General features: G+C 38.3%; 1 protein-coding gene across 1 annotated transcript in view; it reads left to right on the top strand.

The window, feature by feature from the left end:
* GXYLT2 (glucoside xylosyltransferase 2) overlaps positions 1–20,175 on the top strand; it is a 250,017-nt gene that overhangs the window by 222,666 nt on the left and 7,176 nt on the right. Inside the window, exon 6 of the mRNA XM_090282922.1 lies at positions 12,447–12,619. Coding sequence (XP_090139048.1) covers positions 12,447–12,619 — 173 coding nt within the window. The remainder of the gene's footprint in view (positions 1–12,446; positions 12,620–20,175) is intronic.

Genomic DNA, 20,175 nt, shown 5'->3' with positions numbered 1-20,175 from the left:
ACTGTTTTGACTATGCGGACTTCAGCTGACTCCAAAGCCACTAAGAGCTCTGCTTTGCAGACCTGGACTTTCTGGACTTTACATGCAGAGAGGACTCTCTTGGGACTTGTGCCCTTACTGGACTTCACCATAATCCAGTGCAACATAGAACATGCTTTCCTGGATGATTGTAAGAAGGCTGATAACATCGCATCCCAGATCCTGAAGGAGAGAGCTGACAGATAAGGGATGGGGAGCTTCTGGGCATGTTTTTGGTTTATAGCCTTTTGGGGAGCAAGGGAAGTGCTGGGTCCCCTGGGAGAACAGGGCTCTGAGCTGAAGTGCTCACAGCTCTCCCCAGGTTAGAATATTATGAATAAAAACCTGTTTTCCTCAACACTAACTGTTAGGTTTTACACCAAGACGCCACATGAAAGAACCATATTTTGCTCAGGAACAGTTTTGGCGACCCAGATGGAATTAATGGAGCCTATAGTCAGGTCCCAGACTTGTGGGAATGACCACCCCCCTGGAACATGGCTGCAGGGACTTCCTAGTCTTAGAGAACCACCCTGCACTCCACCTTAAGGTGCCAGCCATCAGAAACACCACAATGATGTAAGGAAACAGGTTTGGGAAGGAAGGGAACCCCTAGGCTCTGTAAGCCAAACATGCATGTTGTGGATCTGACACTGAGCCACATGGGTGCACCACTATTTTGTGTAAACCATGTGAGTGCTCCACCATGGAGGACAAGTCACATGGGTCCCCTGCCATCTTGTGGGTGGTACTTAAGGGCACTGCTATCTTTGAAAATGGCACCGTACATAAGAGTGCCACCATCTTTGAAGGTGCTGCATGTGAAGGTGCCACCGTCTTTGAAGTGGGCAAGGTGGTGGATTAGGTGAGCTGACCAGGTGATGTACTTTGTTTGTGAGATGGTGTATATGCAGGCATACAGGTTATTATTGCATGACAGTGTTTGCCATGTCTAAGCTTCAGAAAGCTGCAGGATGTCTCTGCAAACCTAGGAAATTTTAGCTGCCAGATACTGAATTTGAGTATAGTCCTTCCCAGTGTAGAAAATAACAAGGGTTGGAAGTGGGTTATGGTTAAATCTGAAGGAGTAAAGGGTATTTAGAAAGTTGGTGAACGTTGCAGAAGGTCTGTTGAAGGAAGTAAAAATAAATGAAAATGGATGTGAAAGTTTTTAAACCTGGAAAAAGGAAACCTCAGCTACTTGTGTTCTGATTTTATGGGAATGTAATGTGATTTAAATTTTACCATTCAGAATTCTGTTCTGTTCTGGAATTCTCTGTATCTGTTTTTGGCCAAATACCTAGGAAAAATCATCTGTATACTTGTGAGAGAGCATACCTCGCCAAGACACCAGCCAGTGTACTGGTAGGTGAAAGAGTGTCTCTGCCATTAAAGTGAGGGGCCATGAAATGCTGATGAGTATGACAACTGTGGGTAAAAGGACATGTCTTTCTAGGAGGCCAGTAGACACACTGGTGAGAAAATACCTAGCTTTCTGTGTTTTGAATTATTGCTGTTTATGCTCTGAAAGGAAAATTGAGGTTTCACAGGGAGAGTTAAAAAAAAAAAAAAAAACTTCACTATGTAGGAAAGTGAACAAGAGAAAGTACAAGGAATGGATATGCAATTTTAGTGAATATTAGAAGGCCAAGGATTTTTTTTCATGAGGAAGGAAAACTTGTCCCCCTACCTGATCCCTCCAGAATTTGGCATTCTGAAGGAATAAGTAATGACATAAGATTTCTTTGCATAAAACCAATAAGACCCATTGCTAATGGTGGTTTTGTTAGCCAAGACTTTGACTGGAATGACATGCTGGAAGGAGGCATGCTTGGGCTCTGGTTGTTACCAGAAAACCTTGAAGACCTGGAATTGACTTCAAAACTAATGAAAGCCTAAGGAAAAAAGTCTGATACCTTGGTTGGTTGTGTGGTTCGTGGCACTCTTTCCAGGGAAGGAACAATGGTTGCTTTCCTGAAAGATGACTAAAAGGGAACATTAAGGCACAATGGAAAACCTGAAGAACTTTTAAAGAGCAGGTTTACAGGCCTGGTCTTATAGCAGATGTGTGGCTCAGCTTCTGTGCTCTGAAGAGTAGACCAAACAGTCAAATATAAAGGTTCCTTATAAATTCCAGCAAAGCAGGCTGCTCTTCTTGTGTTTATGCAAACAAACAGGCTAAATTAGAACTGGATTTAATGCAGTCCCTTTAATGACAATGAGGATGATCTTTCTTTTTCTTTTTTTCTTTCCTTTTCTTTCTTTCTTTCTTTCTTTCTTTTTTTTTTTTTTTTTTCTGTTCTGCACTTAAAATAATAAATTTGGGTCCTGGCCAGCATGGCTCTGTTGATTGGGCATAATCCTGCAAGAGGGTGCAAGAGGATGATCTTAAGGAGAAAAAAAAATGTGATTCAAGGAAAATCACAATACTCAGTGGTGAACATTAAACTAGTGCAGCTAACTGTCTTTAAGTTGTTTTTATTTAAAAGTTAAACTGGGTTTGAGACATCACCAGAGATGTTCAATTTACAAGCAACAGAAATGTCATGCCAACAAAGGCCTTGCAACTGAATGTATTCCCAAAAAGACAGTCTCACAGACTCAGAGTCTGGTTTGTGGGCCGTGTTGTGTAAATTTACATGTGTGTTCTTCCTTCTGTTTTCATAGGGCATAAGCACATGATCTTATTACCTAAGTCATTGGTTGCATATAAGCCTCACTTAAAAAGCCCATTGCATCACCACTTCCTGAGACTCAATGGTTTGGCTGAACTAAATGGTTGGTTTGGTGAAATATGGAGCGGTCTGTGGACTTCATTTTTAAAAAACTGGTTTCATTTTCTGCCCTAATGGCTGGAACAGAAAGGGCCCAGTGGTCTGAAAGGGTTTAATCCTAAAATATTCCCCTCAATCAAGCTAAATGTAGTGGGCAACAAGGGCTTTGAACTGGTGTGACACGCCTTTCACATCTTCCTCCAAAAAAGTGATTTGTTTTTCTAATGTGGGATATTGAAAAATTGTCCCTGCCTTTGTCATTTACCACATTGTTGACCAGCGATTTTATACAAAATCTATTCCATATCACTGGCTATTTTTCATAATTAAATATGAAAATGAAACAATCTAAATAAACTTCAATATACTTTATTTATACCTAATGTATTGAAATGAAACTTTGTACATATATTCTATATAACTTTTAATAACTTTTTTGTAAGATAAACTGTATAGCATTCATGTGTGCAATAGTACAAAATAGGTTTTACAAATATATCTAGTTTCGCTCACTTTTCTTTTTTGCCATTTTGGTGGTCTAATATCATATTTGTAACCATCTTCCAACACTGTCATCCTCCACATCACTGCTATATACTTCAAAGTCACTCAGATGATCAGAAAAATCATCTGCATATAATTCATTGAAAAATTCACTGTCACAATGTGCCATATTTGAAATTTTTGCAATACTAAAATTGTGATAAAACCTGGAATGCCTAGAACAATAATTTTTATACTAAAGTAAACACAATTCAACACAATAAAGAAAACTTTTACAAATTCCTATATTACTCTGTTTTAAGAACTGTATAAGCTAATACAAATGCAAACATGAGTTAACTCGTTAACTGTCAACAACATTTGGACTTGAAAACATGAACTTACTACTGACCAGTCAACGATGTGATAACAATTATGGTTTTAGTTGTGCCTTTTAACCCTGTTGCCAAATCTGTTGTCCCCAGAATATGACAAGGATGCCAATTTTTGTCCAACAGTTCCAGCCTTTGAAAGCTAAGCATGTTGCTCCCCAGGAACAGCCAATTGACCTCAACTCTGCAAGGTCTTTCCCCTCATGGGAAGGCCACCCTCCCCTTCATACCCCCACTCTATTAGGAATCCCTGGACCCAAGAGTAGGTGAGACAGCAGCCATATCCAGCTCGAAGCACCTAGAGGAGCACGAGACCTTTGTCCATTGTCCTTTATAAGATTATAAAGGGTCTTAAGTCTAAAAGGGGAGATTGTTACAGTGTGGAAAAAGTCCATCCCCCAAAATTTCCCTACAGCCTGTGGTTTGGGGAGTTGGGGCTGGGACTCAGTGGAGCTCAGCCATTTTTTTTAAGAGATGCCTTTTCATATTTCTGGTGCGTAGCTAGTGTCTTAGTTATGCAAATGGCCATGGCCTTCCAAGGTGCCAAGGAGGTAGGAGAGATTTTGGCCATAGAATGGTGATGAAGAGCTTATGGGGCCTGAACAAGTTTCTGCTAATGGCCAGAACTGGTTACCACACCCACTGCATCACAGGCCATAGTCAGGGATTTAAAAATAAGTTGACAGGACTTCAGCCAAGATGGAGGCGTAGACAGACATGCTGCATCTCCCTCCACAATAAAAAGGAATACAACTACCTAAAAACTAGAGACAACCAGAAGTTCCAGAATATCCAACTACATGGAAATCCAGCAAACAAAGATATAAAGAAGAAATACTCATCCATCCTTGGTGGAGAGGACTCGGTGTGGTGGCACCAACAGCAGTAGCAGCAGCAGTGGCAGCAGCGGTGGCAGCAGCAGGCCGGCAGAAAGAGCAGTCACATGTTTTTAAAAGTCAGGAGGGACACCTGGGGATCGTTCCCAGTTCCTCACCTGACCTCGGAGCCCATGGTCCCAGCACTGGGGAAAATCAAGCCTCATCACTTCTGACTGTGCAGATCAGTGGGGGTTGGGGTGAAGGCAGAAACTGCCAGTCTCAGGAGAGCCCGCTTGTTTAAAGGGCCCCTATGGCCCTAGAACATCCGCAGACCCACTCACTCTGAAAACAATGGCCAGGGCAATAGCTAGAGGGGCGCCAGTCTGGTGCAGAAGTGGGAGAGGTTCCTGGAATAGGGGTGAGTGCTGGGCAGGCAGCATGGTTTCCTCTCAGATCCCTCCCCCACATACTGCACCACAACATGGTAAAACAGGTCACCCTGTACTGATGAATTCTTAAGGCTCCGCCCCTTACAATGTAACAGGAGCAACAGCTCTACCTGGGACACGGAGGCTAACACAGGAGCCTGTCAGAATGAGGAGACAGAGAAGTATGGCCCAAAAGGGAGAACGGATCAAGATTCCAGTGGAGAACTAAGCAATGAGGAGATAGCCAACCTCACAGATGAGGAGATAGACAACCTAACAGATGCATAATTCAAAACACTGGTGATAGAGATGCTCACAGGCTTGACAAATATGCTTTAGTATGGCAAATGAATAAGAGAAGAATTGAAGGCTATGCTAAGTGAAATGAAGGAAAATCTACACAAAACCAATGGCAAAGGGGAGGAAACCAGGGTTCAAATAAAGGATTTGGAACATAAGGAAGAAAAAAACAGTCAACCAGTGCAGAATGAGGAAGCAAAAATTGAAAAAAAATAAATAAAGAAAGAAACTTCCCAAATTTTGCGAAGGAGCTGGACATACAGGTCTGGGAAGCACAGAGGGTCCCGGGCAAGCTGGACCCAGAGGGTACCACACCAGGATGCATCATGATTGAGATGCCAAAGGTGAAAGATAAAGACAGAGTCCTGGAGGCAGCAAGAGAGAGGTGGAGAGTTGTCTACAGGGGGGTACCTATAGGACTGTCAGCTGATTTCTCAGAGGACACCTTGCAGGCAGGAAGGGATTGGCAAGCAGTATTCAATGTAATGAAAAGCAACTTACAACCAAGATTACTCTATCCAGCAAAGCTATTATTTGGAATGGAAGGGAAGATGAAGTGCTTCCCAGACAAGGTGAAGCTAAAGAAGTTCATCATCACCAAGCCATTATTATATGAGATGTCAAAGGGACTTACTTAAGAAAAAGATCAAAACTATGAACACTAAAATAACAAACTCACAACTATCAACAACTGAATCTAAAAAATAAAAACAAAATCTAAGCAAACCAGAATAGGAACAGAATCATAGGTATGGGGTACATTTGGAGGGTTATCAGCTGGGAAGGGGGAGGGGGAGGAATGAGGAAATGGTGCAGGGACTAAGAAGCATAATCGGTTGGTACAAAATAGACAGGGAGATGTTAAGAATATAGGAAAGGGTGAAGCCAAAGAACTTATATGCACGACCCATAGACATGAACTAAAGGGGGTGGGATTGCTGGAGGGATGGGGTACTGGGCAGAGGGGAGCAAAGGGAAAACAATTGGAACTACTGTAACAACATAATAAAATATACTTTCAAAAAATAAATAAATAAATGTGAAATTTTTCCATTAAAAAAAATAATAAGTTGACAGTCAGGTGGTTTAAAAAAATGTAAAGCAGGAGAAAGCCATGCATTTTGAAAGGAGACAGAGAGAAAACCAGGCAGTTTTGAAATGGCATTGTTCCATGGAACCTGAAAGAAGAAAAGGGGAGGCCATGCGGCCTGGGCTAGTAAGAAAACCAGCATGATGCTGTTTTGATTGTGCCTACTTCAGTGTCCCTGGCTGGTTTGGCTCAGTGGATTGAGCGTCGGCCTGCGAGCTAAGTGTCGCTGGTCTGATCTTCCAGTCAGGGCACATCAGAGAAGGAAAACTCTGACTCCAAAAAACCTCCGCTGCCTTGCGGCATACCTCTTCAGGGGAAAGGCTAAGGGAGTAAACCCCGACAGAAAATCCGGAGCCGGAGTCCCTAAGGCGGTTTGACGTTGTAGTCAACACCAGCAACTCCTGCAGCGCACCTGAAGCCAAGCTGTATTGACTCCGTCTTTCCCTTGGATCCTTCAGCTGCGAAGAGAGGGGGGGTCTGCTGCATGGGCAACAGTAGACCCTCCATATCATCCTGCCCAGGCTCTGTAGCTTCAGCTTCACTGGAGAGGACACTCCAGCGTCATCGCAAGATGTCGATTCAACACGGGAGGAGACAGATACCGTGTCACTCCCGAGTCGGACTGCACAGCCATTCTCGGCGGTGCAGATAGACTCTTAAGAAGCTACACCATCGTCTCTTGAGACGGACGGCTGCCGACGACTTCAGTGGACTCCAAAGCCACTGAGGACTCCTGCCTTGCAGACCTGGACTTTTGGACTTAATACTCAGGACATGCAGAGAGGACTATCTTAGAACTTGTGCCTTTACTGGACTTCCCCATAATCCAGTGCATCATGGCATATGCTTTACTGGACTATTATATAAAGGCTGATGGCATCATACCCCAGATCCTGAAGGAGAGAGCTGACAGATAAGGAATAAGGAGCTTCTGGGCATGTTTTTGGCTCGTAGCCTTTTGGGGAGCAAGAAAAGTGCTAGGTCACCTGGGAGAACAAGGGCTCTGAGCCGAAGTGCTCACAGCCCTCCCCTAGATGAAATATTGTAAATAAAAACCTGTTTTTCTCAACACTTCTTTTTGGGTTTTGCACCAAGACATCACATGAAAGAACCTAATTTTGCTTGGTAACATTAACTCTTAGGAGAATTAATTTCTAGTGACAACTAAAAAAAAATTAGGATTCTTTAAATTTACATATTTATAAATATATTTTATAACCTTTGGAAACAGTCTCTTTTTTTGGTGAATATATTCACAATTTTAACATATTTTAAAATAAAGTACAGGATATAACTGATTCAAAGTTATCTTTTAACTCAGTATAAGCTAAAACCAGGTAAACTTAAGACATCTACCAACATATGGTTCAGTATTTCACCTCATCTGAAATAATCTAGACATTTGATGACTATTTATCATTTAACTTAGTAAAGCTCTAAAGTTTCAGGTTGCTTATTACTGAAAAGTTTCACCTAAAATCTTTTGTTTTATTTATATTTATTTATTAGTTTTTAACAACTCTATGAGAATTCAAACTTAATTATTACATACGCAAGTTATTTTCTTGACAAATTTTTAACAGAGATTACATGAACTTATTTTTCTAAACCCAGGTAAAACTAAAACACTATATTCAATGTTAATAACTTCAAAAGACATTTCAATTTAATCAAGCCAAACTCAAATCAGCTTAGATTTCAAATATTTTTTCTAAATTTTATTATCCTGAAAGTAGGTTCAATTTTATTTCTTAATTTATATAAACATTTAATTCCTTAGATATCACAAGCAGATTATACACATAAACAGAATTACTAATAATTGAGAAGACACAAGATTTTTTATTTGCCCTTAACAGCTTTTTAATTACTCTCAAACTTTGAAAAATTAGCTTCCAATTTTGTGAAATTTCTTATTAATTATTAAATTATTTAAAACCTATGCATATATACCAATTCTCAAAATGTTCTATCTTAATAGCCTTTAAAAATTTTTCACTTTGTTATAAAATCTCTAACTTGCCCTTCTGTCTTTTTAATTTTCTTGTTAATTAAGCCAATTAGCATATTTAAGACCCAAAAAGCTGAAGAGAAAATTCAAAAGTTCTAAAACAAGTTACGGTTCTGTATATCTATTTTTTCCTTTTTAAGTGCTGGGAAATTGTACTTTTAAAGTTCTGATTTTTCAGTCTGTAAATATCTGAAGGTTAATAGGAAGAGGTGTGAGTGGATTTGATTTTTGTTCTAATTTCTGTCCTTCCATCTTATTACGGGTGCCTAAATGGCTACGTGTCATAACAATATGAGAGCCCTGTAAAATTTAAAAGTATTTTTAATTCAAGACATTCATCGTCTGACTAGAGACTGTAGGAATTTAATAGTGACTCAAACAATAAGCCTTTTCTGGCCTAATTAGGAAGCAAAAGACTTCTATTAAGAGCACAAGTCAAAAGATTCAGCCCTCCAAGATCCAACAGAGAAGACCTGTCTTTCAACACCTGCTCCAAAAAACACCGGGAACCATATTTTTTACCATTTTTTGAACAGAATAAGTTTAAGATTCCATAAGCTTGGATCCACAGACTTTTCAGCTACTGACCCAATGCATATGCATTATCTATCTGGCCAAGATAAAAGACCATGTCTTGAAGGAATGGGATCAATAGAAAACAGGAGACTTAGAACAAGTTTTTACTAGAATTGCATTTGCCCACAACTATTTTCTTCTGCCAATCTAAATTTAGAAGAGAGAAAAGGACTTACCACTTCTACCTTCTACCGAACCCACAGATAAAAGATCAGAGAAGCTGCCACAGCAGTCCAAGGAACCCGCAGTGCCCCAGCTATAATTCTCCTGGCTGGATTGCCAAAATATGGTCTGTCCAGAATGTATCCAGCCATGGAATATGAAAAATAGAGACATTTATTGAAGAAGATACAAGATACAAGAAACATTGTACATAAGACAATGATGCCTCAGTCCCCTTCTAAGTAGGCACCTTGGAACTTCACACAGTTCTCCCAATCACCATCAGCTGCCCCATCGTATTTTCCTGAATCTCATCCACAGTCTGAAATATCTTCCCTTTCAAAGGTGATTTTAGTTTTAGGAAAAGCCAGAAGCTGCAGAGCACCAAATCAGGGCTGTAGCGGGGCTGAGTCACCTGAATGATTTGGTGTTTTGCAAAAAAACTGCACAAGACTTAATGTGTGAGCGGGCATGTTGCCATCATGAAGCTGCCAATCACCAGTTGCCCATGGCTGCAGCTTTCTGAATCATCTGAATAGTTTCTGCGGAGGAATGTTCAAGCTTAACACAAAATTTGATGCAGATTCGTTGTTCTACTCAATCATTTTGGGTTTTTTTTCTTTTTTTTTAAGTACATTATAGTTTTATTTATTTATTTTATAATTTATTTATTTGTTTGTTTGTTTTTAGAGAGAGGGGAAAGGAGAAAGAGAGGGAGAGGATCATCACTGTGTGGTTGCCTCTTACTTGCACCCCCAACTGGGGACCTGACATGCAACCTAGTCATGTTCCCTGACTGGGAATCGAACCAGCGACACTTGGCTCACAGGCCAATGCTCAATCCACTGAGCCACAGCAGCCAGGGCTCACTCAATCATTTTGAATGAGACAGCCACACAGTACACATGCTCACTTAGCGATGTTTACCACCCCCACTGACTAGTACAGTGAAGTCATCATTGTTCACACAAGCACATTCCAGTCCACTCTCCTTGGCTGCCAGGTTACATCAATGTCATGCAAACCGTACTCATTATATTAACAATGGCTAGACTTTTTCTGGACAGGCCTCATATTTATATAATACTCCCTAAAATACTATTTGGCAAGTGATATTTAAAATTCTCCCCCCCCCTTTGACAGATGATGAAACTGAGATCCAGACAAGTTATGTAATTTGCTTGAGTTCATGCAATTAGTGGTAGAGTTCTGTATTGAAACCCAGTGGGTCAACTCCAGAGCTTGCTCTATTTGCCACTCTGCTATTAGGTAACAGCTTACATATGATAAAGCTGGGAGTTAAACTAGGATAATTTGGCTTCTCTTTTTTGCTTCTAAACTGAGGTCAAGGGATTCAGTAACTTACTGTGGTTATAGAGCTAAGAGGTGGTAGACGCCAACTCTGAACACATACATCTATCTGATTCTGAAGCCTTTCTATTTCATATCTGTCTTAGAGTAACTTCACAGGGCTCAGTCCTCCAAGGACATTAAAAGGAGAGAAAAGATTTCATTTTGTAGTGGGTCCTATACTACTTGGTAAAGGGAAAATGTTTTCAGCACCAATCTTAAACTCCATGAAGGCAGAAAATGTACACACAGCAGGCACTCAATAATAATTTGTTCGGCAATTCATTCATCAGGAAAAATTAGCAGGTGCTTAAGCAGGGACTACAAATGCTGTACACAGGCAGTTACTATAAATGAGTAACATGACTCATTGGGTTACAAAAGGAAGCAACTGGGCTGGGGTAAAGCATAGTACAAAAGAACAAAAATACATATTTTCACTCATATAAATCTTACACTCACCCTTTGCACTAGCATGCAGAAAAGTCACACATAATAGAGGAGTTGGGACTAAAATCTAGATAATGTGACTTTAGGATGAGCACTACTCTCTCCCATTTCTGGATCATGTGTAAGTGTGAAGGTGAATGGAAGTAAGAGAAACGTAATAGTGGAATGGAGTTCTCCACAGGAAAGGAAAATCTCTTAGAGTATTGTGAACAACTAGGAGTTTAATAGAGGGTGCCTGGATGTTACTGTAGCCTATCTTAAAGACTGAGTGGTATAAATACTATACACAGTCTGCCAGAGGAAATGTGTAGGGGTGTCTTCATTCTCTGCTTTCATCTTAAAGCTTTCTCTAAGTATTCTCTAAGCAGTGATCCTTTCTATGAGAATGAAATGCTATCAACCCAAACAACAAGCACATCTTTAGATTGCTTTTCTGATAGTGCTAATTTACTAGCTCTAATCCTTCTGTGTTCTCACATGGGGCCTTTCTCATGATCAGTACCACACATTCACAGAGAACTCTGATCCATGTTCCTCTAGTCCCTGCCCCTAAATTCATCAAGCCAAGGGCCAGGAAGCTGGGAAGTCATGAATTTATTGCTAATTGTATAATCTTACTAACCAAGAAGAATTTTTTTGAGTTCAACAGGATTATAGCAGAGTTTCTTAACTTGGTAGTGCTACTATTGCAGGGGCCGTTCTGTTCATTATGGGATGTTTGGAGCATCCCTTTCTCTTTCCACCAGATGTTGATTGCAGCCTCTCTCATTTAGGACAACAAATGCCTGCCTCCGAACATTGCCAGCTGACCCAGGGAAGGGGGTAATTTCACCCTGGCTAAGAACCACTGGATTAGAGATATAAACACACACAAGTATATGTCTATACATGTTCACCCACAGTGTATATAGTCACCTTGGCCTAGGGACTATTTTTTGGTTTTGCTTCTTTCTTTTGATTTTTTTCCCTTCACTGTTATAGTTTTTTGTTTGTTTGTTTGTTTTTCTTTGTTGGTTGGTTTTTAACCCTAATGGGAATCTTTGCTTTAATCTTGACTCCTAATATTTGAGTCTGTCTATTTCACAAAAATCTTTCTGAAGAGTTGATTATATCTGCTAACACTATTGACTACTGCTGTGTGCTTAGCACCCTGCTAAACATTTCCATGTTTTCTTTTTAAAAGTTTAGACATCAAAATAAGAGAGAGGTCCTGTTATTCCCATATTACAGATGAAGAAGCTGAAGTACAGGGAAATTAAGTCACTGGACCTAGGAGTCACTGTATTTGAGTGAGAGAGTTGGTATTTGGATCAACTGTCTGAACAAGGGCTGTCTGATGCCTTGTTTGCCTTGTCACTGATCTTTCTTTTTGAGGGGGGGCAGGTGAAACCTTCAACATCACTAATGTGTGCCCCTTTAATTCCTGATCTCAGGACATTAACAAATGTGGTGAGATTTGGTCTATGAGTCATAATCACACACATTATTAAAATCATATGTTATGTGCAGTTCATGGAAATGTTGGCTTAATTGCCAGAAGTGCAATGAAGAGCTGGTAGTGACTGGACCCATGTCTTTCTCTTGTCACCACCAGAGTGTCTCTATGTGTTCCCCTGCCAGTGGAACTACCGTCCTGATCACTGCATGTATGGAAGCAACTGCAGAGAGGCCGAACTTGAAGGTGTGTCTGTTTTGCATGGGAACCGAGGTGTCTACCATGATGATAAGCAGCCAACTTTCAAAGCACTCTATGAAGCAATACAGGAGGTAAGTGTGTTCTCACTGTCATTCAGCAGACACATGCTTATCAGCACAAAGCAGTATGGGTGCTTTGGTCATAATTTTCTTTGAAAGCCACATAATTCCTCACAAGTATTGAGTTATACCAGTTTTCCCCAAATTCAGTTGCTTATTTCAGTATACACACTTGCCCCCTAATACTATACTTTATTCACTCTTTACTTACTATTTCCCAGTAAGTCATTCACTTTTGTTCCCTAAATTCTCTAAAGCATGAAATTTTATACCAGAAAGAGAAACCCTGTGCCAATTGCATGATAGAGGCTAATGGGTTAGCATAAAGATAATACAATAAGAATAAAATGATATTCACTTCAAGCTAAGTATGTTTCCTGGTTGCCACCTCCACCCTCTTAGAATAAGAAAACAAAGTGAAAATAACAATCAAGTCTTTATTTATATACCACAGCTTTTTTATCCACTCATGATGGGCACTTGGGCTGTTCCCAGATCTTGCCTATTATAAATAGCACTGCAATGAACATGAGGTGCTGTGGTATATTTACACAGTGGAATACTATTCACCCTTTAAAAAAAAGATATCTTACCTTTTGTGGCAGCATGGATGAACCTAGAAATTATTATGCTACGTGAAATCAGCCAGTCAGAGAAAGACAAGTGCCATATGACCTCACTCATATGTGGAATCTAATAAACAAAATAAACTGATAAACAAAATAGAAATAGTGGCATGGATACAGGGAACAGACTGACAACTGTGGGGTTTGGAGGACTGAATGAAAGAAGATAAAGGGATTAAGCAAAAATACATATATACATAACACAAAGACACAGACAACAGTGTGGTGACAGCCAGAGGAAAAGGAGGTGGAGACAGGTGGAGGTGGGCAAACAGAGGATAAATGAGGACAGAAAGACACTTCGGGGCAGTGGGCATGCAATACAGTGTGCCGATGATGTTTTATTGGGTTGTACACTTGAAACCTGTATGGTTTTGCAAACCAATGTCACACCAATAAATCCAATTTTTTAAAAAAAGTCTTTATTTATGTACTGAAACAATACAAGGAAAAGAGGAAAAGAAGCACAAGCTCCTTTGTGTGTGATATTTTGTTTTTAACCACCAAAGAGTGCTGGGTGGGAATCAAGTGGATGCAGCAGAAAAACAGGACTCATCTCAAGGCTCCTGCAACTTTATGGATCCCTCAGCCAGGGGATGAGGGATAAGAAGGAAAGGAGGGAGGAGTGGAGAGGCAACTTCCTCTCCTTCCCCCTACAAGAAGGCCTCCAAACAAAGGTGCCTGGGACAGGACTGCAGACATGCATGTGAGCATGGGGGAAAGGAGGGTAGCTCTGAGTGTGACAGCAACTCCCTCTAGAAAAATATAGTGCACTCCTTATGTGCCAAGTCCAGTATGTGGAAGGCAGCCTTTTCCAAAGGCCTACCAGGAAGCCTTGTCATTGCATTGCCTATGGTTGAGTCAGAGATATCACACATAGGATTTTGGCCTGGAACTGCACTCCTCAAAGCCTGAGGCCCCCTCTTACTACCTTGAAGAGATTGATTACCAAATGTTGAGGAGGACCAAAAGATATATGTGAACTATCTTTTTGCAGTAAATAGGAAGATTGAAATAAACTTACTTTGAGATTCACTATCTAAAATCATGTCAAGTACTGCCTGCTAGTACAGTAGTCCCCCCCATGTCCATGGAGAATAAGAACCAAGTGGATACCTAAAACTGCAGATAGGGCCAAATCCTATGTAAACTATGGTTTTTCCTATGCAGTTTTCCCTTATTTGCAGTTTCACTTTCCATGGTTTCAGTTACCAGGAGTCAGACACAATCCAAAAATATTAACTAAAAACTTCTAAAATTAAATAATTTTTAAGTTTTAAATTGCACACCTTCCTGAGCAACATGATGAAATCTCTCATGCCACCAGCTCATTAGTCATTTAGTAGCCATCTTGGTTATTACAAAATATTGTTATAATTGTTCTATTTTGCTCTTAGTGATTGTTAATTTTTTACTGTGCCTAACTTATAAACTTTAAATTATTTTTATTTTTCAACTACAGTTCACATTCAATATTATATTAGTTTTAGGCATACAGCATAGTTATTAAACATTTACTTAACTTACAAAGTGATCCTCCTGATAAGTCTGGAACCCATCTGACACAATACATAGTTACTACAACACTATTGTCTATATTCTGTATTCTGTGCTTTACATTGTGTGACTGTTTTGTAACTACCAATTTGTACTTCTTAATACCTTCATATTTTTTACCCCAGCCCCACACCCCTCCCAGAAGTGGAATTGTTAGATCATAAGATAGTTCTCTTTTTAAATTTTTTTGAGGAAACTTCATACTGTTTTCCATAGTGGCTGCACCAATTTACAATCCCACCAACAGTGCATGAAGGTTCCTTTTTCTCCACATTCTCCCCAGCACCTCTTGTTTATTGATTTATTGATGATGGCCATTCTAATAGGTGTAAGGAGATATCTCATGGTGGTTTTAATTTGCATTTCTCTGATAATTAGTAATATTGAGCATCTTTTCATATGTCTATTTTCATATGTATATATATCCTTTTTTGGAGAAATGTCTATTCAGGTCCTTTGCCCTTTTTTTAATTAAATTTTTTGTTGTTCTTTGAATTCTTCATATATTTTGGATAATCATCCCTTTTTGAATGTATCATTGGTAAATGTCTTCTACCATTTACTTGGTTGTCTTTTCATTTTGTGATGGTTTCCTTTGCTGTGCAAAACCTTTTTAGTTTAATATAATCCCATTTGTTTATTTTTTCTTTTGCCTTTTGCCTGAGAAGATATATCCAAAAACAATTTACCAAGAGAAATATCAAAGAGCTGCCTTCCTATGTTTTATTCTAAGCTGTCTATGGTTTGGAGTTTATATTTAAGCCTTTAATCCATTTTTAGTTTATTTTTATATATGGTATAAAAAAAGTGGCTTGATTAATATTTTTTAGGTTTATGTCCAGTTTTCTTAACACTATTTATTAAATAGGTTTTCTTTACCCCATTGTTGGCATGATTTTAATTCTGAGCTCTCTACTCTGATCCGTTGATTTATGTTCTGTTTTTATGCCAGTACCATACTGTTTTGATTACTATAGGTTTGTGGTATAGGTTGATATCAGATAGCATGATAACTCCAACTTTGTTCTTTCTCAAGATTGCTGTGGTTCTTTGTTCATATAAATTTCAGGATTATTTTGTTTTAGGTCTGTGAAAAATGCCATTGGTATTTTGACAGGAATTGTATTGAATCAATAAATTGCTTTGGGTAGTATAAACATTTTAATGATGTTAATTCTTTCTAGCCACGAGCATAGATTATGCTTTCACTTATTTGTATCTTCTTCAGAATCTTTCCTTGATGTGTTATACTTTTCCAAGTACAGGTATTTTACCTCCTTGATTAAATTTATTTCTAAGCATTTCTTTATGCTATAGTAAATGGGATTTTTTTTAAATTTCACTTTCTAATAGTTCATTATGGGTGTATAAAAAATGCAACCAATTTCTGAATATTAATTTTGTACCCTGCTACTTTACTGGATTCATTTATCAGTTCTAATAATTTTGGGTGGGAATTTTTAGGGTCCTCTTTATATAGTATTATGCCATCTGCAAATAATGATGGTTTTACTTCTTGCTTTTTAATTTAGATTACTTTTCTTTCTTTTTGTTCTCTTAGTGCTGTGCTTAGGACTTCCAGTATTATGAAGAATAAAAGCGGTGAAAGTGGATATTTTTTTCTTGTTCCTGATCTCAAGGAAAATCCTTTTAGCTTTTTCCCATTGAATATGATGTTAGCTATCAGTTTATAATATATGGCCTTTATTGTGTTGAAATATGTTTCCTCTATTTGCAGTTTCCTGAGACTTTTTATCATAAATCGATGCTGGATATTGTCAAATGCTTTCTGCATCTATTTATATAATCGCATAGCCTTTTACCTTTCATTTTGTTTATGTGGTGAATTACTTTGATTTTCAGATATTGAACCAACATTGCATCCCAGGAATAAATCCCACTTGATCATGATGCGTGATCTTTTTAATCTATTGCTGAATTTGGTTTGCTGATATTTTGTTGAGGACTTCAACAACTATATTCATCAGGGTTATTGGCCTATAATTTTATTTTTTGTAATGTCTTTGTTTGGTTTTGGATTTAGGGTAATCATAAAATGAGCTTGGTATCTTTAACTTCTCTTGAATTTTTAAAAACAATGTGAGAAAGGTAGCTGTTAATTCTTGGAATTTATGGTAAAAATGATATGTGATGCTATCTGGTTCAGGATTTTTGTCTTTTCAAAGGTTTTGGACTACTGATTCAATTTTATTAGCATTTATTAACCTGATCAATTTTTCTGTTTCTTCTGGATTCACTATTGAAAGATTGTATATAGGAATTTATTCATTTCTTCCAGAACGTCCAAATTCTTGAGAAATACTTTTGTAGTACTATTTTTTATAATCTTTTGTATTTCTGTAGTCTCAGTTGTCACTTCTCCTCTTTCATTTCTAACTTTACTTATTTGCGTCCTCACTCTTTTTTTCTTAATGAACCTGTTTAAAGCTTTATCTTTTCAAAGAATCACCTCTGGATTTTATTAATCATTTGTATTGTGTTTTTAGATTGTATTTTGTTTATTTCCCATCTAATTTTATTTTTTCCTTCTTTCTAAGTGCTTTGGGCTTTGATTATTGATTATTCCTTTTTTAGTTCCTTTAGGTGTAAGTTTAGATTTTTTATTTAAGATACTTTTTCTTTTTTTCTTTTTTTGTCACTTTTACTTTTATTTATTTTTTATTTACTTATTGTTTTTCTATTACACTTGTCCCATTATTTTCCCCATTGCTGCCACCCACTGCCCACCTCTTCTCCCACAGTCAATCCCCACCCCATTGTATATGTCCATGGGTAATTTTTACTAGTGCCTTGACTAGACCCTACTCCTACTTACCTCTATTATCTCCATTCCCCCTGCCCCTTGTCAGTGTTAGTCTCCTCCTTGTTTTCATGTCCCTGGTTCAAATTTGCTCATTTGTTTCTGTTGTTCATTAATTTCCTATATTAGGTGATATCATATGGTATTTGCCTTTTGTTACCTGGCTTATTTCGCTAAGCACGATTCTCTCTAGTTCATCCATGTTGTCACTAATGGTACAATTTTCTTCTTTCTTGCTGCTGCATAATATTTCATTGTGTAAATGTACCACATATTTTTAATTCATTCATCTACAGATGGGCACTCAGGCTGTTTCCAGCACTTGGCTATTGTAAATAATGCTGCTATGAACATAGGAGTGCTTAGGTTCTTTTGAATTGCTGTTTTGGGCTTCTTCGGGTATAATCCTAGCAATAAATGCTGGCTCAAAAGGCAGTTCCATTATTAGTTTTTTGAGGAAATTCTATACTCTAATCAATAGTGGCTGCATCAGTCTGCATTTCCACCAAAAGTGCACTAGGGTTCCCTTTCCTCACATCCTCGCCAGCACTTGTTGTTTGTTGATCTGTTGATTATGGCCATTCTGACTGGTGTAAAGTGGTATCTCAATTGTGGTTTTTATTTGCATCTCTCTGATGGCTAGTGATGTTGAGCATTTTTTCATAGGCCTGTGAACTTTCTGTATGTCCTCCTTGGAGAAGTGTTTGTCCAGGTCCTTTGCGCATTTTTTAATTGGGTTGTCTGTCTTCTTGGTGTTGAAATGTATAAGTTTTTTATATGTTTTGAAGATCAGTCCCTTGTCTGAGGTATCATTGGCAAATATGTTTTCCCATACGGTTGGTTCCCTTTTCATCTTACTGATGTTTTCTTTTGCTGAGCAGAAACTCTTTAGTTTCATGTAGTGCCATTTGTTTATTCTTTCCTTTATTTATCTGGCCGTGGAGCTACATCAGTGAAAATATTGCTATGTGAGATATCTGAAATTTTTTTTATTTTTTTATTTTTGGTTTTTCAATTACAGTTGTCCCCTTTTCTCCCAATTTCTCTCCCCCACCCAACCCACCCCCTCTCCCGCAATCATATCCCTCCCCGTTGTCCATGAGTCATTTATATATGTTCTTTGACTAAACCCTTCCCTTACTTATCCCCCTTCTCTCCCTCCCCCCTCCCCCCTATTGACTGCTATTCTGCTCTTTGTTCTATTTAGTTCTTTTGTTTGTGTTGTTCTTTAGTTTCCTGTATTAGGTGATATCATATGGTATTTTTCTTTCTTTGCCTGGCTTATTTCATTAAGCATAATTCTCTCTAGTTCCATCCATGTTGTTGCAAATGGTAGAAGTTCCTTCTTTCTTTCTGCTACATTGTATTCCATTGTGTAAATGTACCACAGTTTTTTGATCCACTCATCTACAGATGGACACTTAGGTTGTTTCCAGCACTTGGCTATTGTAAACAGTGCTGCAATGAACATAGGGGTGCATAAGTTCTTTTGAATTGGTGTTTTAAGATTCTTCGGGTATAATCCTAGTAGTGGAGTCTCTGGTTCAAAAGGCAGTTCCATTTTTAATATTTTGAGGTAACTCCATACTGTTTTCCATGGTGGCTGCACCAGTCTGCATTCCCACCAACAGTGCAGTAGGGTTCCCGTTTCTAGATATCTGAAATTTTATTGCCTATGTTTTCCTCTAGGACTTATGGTGTCACATTTAAGTCTTTTATCCATCTTGAATTTATTCTGGTGCTTTGGTGTAAGGTCATGGTATAGTTTCTTTCTTTCTTCTTCTTTTTTTTTTTTTTTTGGATGTCCCTGTCACGTTCTCCCAACACCATTTGTTGAAGAGGCTCTTTTCACTCCATTTTATGTTCCTTCCTCCTTTTACAAATATTAGTTGACCATATAGACCTGGGTTTTTTTCTGAGCTCTCTATTCTGTTCCATTGATCTATATATCTGTTCTTATGCCAGTACCAGACTGTCTTGATTACAGTTGCCTTGTATTATAGTTTGATATCAAGTACTGTGATTCCTCCTATTTGGTTCTTTTTCCTCAAGATTGCTGTGTCTATTTGGGGTCTTTTTTCATTCCATATAAATTTTTGAAGTATTTGTTCTAGGTCTGTGAACTATGTCACTGGTATTTTAATAGAAATTGCATTGAATCTATAAATTGCTTTGGGTAGTATAGACATTTTAATGATTCTGATTCTTCCCATCCATGAACATGATAAATACTTCCATTTCTTTGTATCTTCCTTAATTTTTTTCTTCAGTGTTACATAGTTTTCCAAGTATATGTCTTTTATCTCCTTGGTTAAGTTTATTTCTAGGTACTGTATCTTTCTTGTTGCTAGAATAAACAGGATTTATTTTCTAGATTCTACCTACGATATTTTATTGTTGGTGTACAGAAATAGCTTCAATTTCTGAATATTGACTTTGTACCCTGCTATTTTTCCAAATTCACTTATTAGGTCAAATAGACTTTTTGTGGAGTCTATAGGGTTTTCTATGTACACTATCATGTCATCTGCAAGTAATGACAGTTTTACTTCCTTTTTCCTGTT

This window comes from Furipterus horrens, unplaced genomic scaffold (assembly GCF_987537825.1).
Source record: "Furipterus horrens unplaced genomic scaffold, mFurHor1.1.pri manual_scaffold_7, whole genome shotgun sequence".
Lineage (NCBI taxonomy): Eukaryota > Metazoa > Chordata > Mammalia > Chiroptera > Furipteridae > Furipterus > Furipterus horrens.
This window is presented reverse-complemented; position numbering and strand designations above follow the sequence as displayed.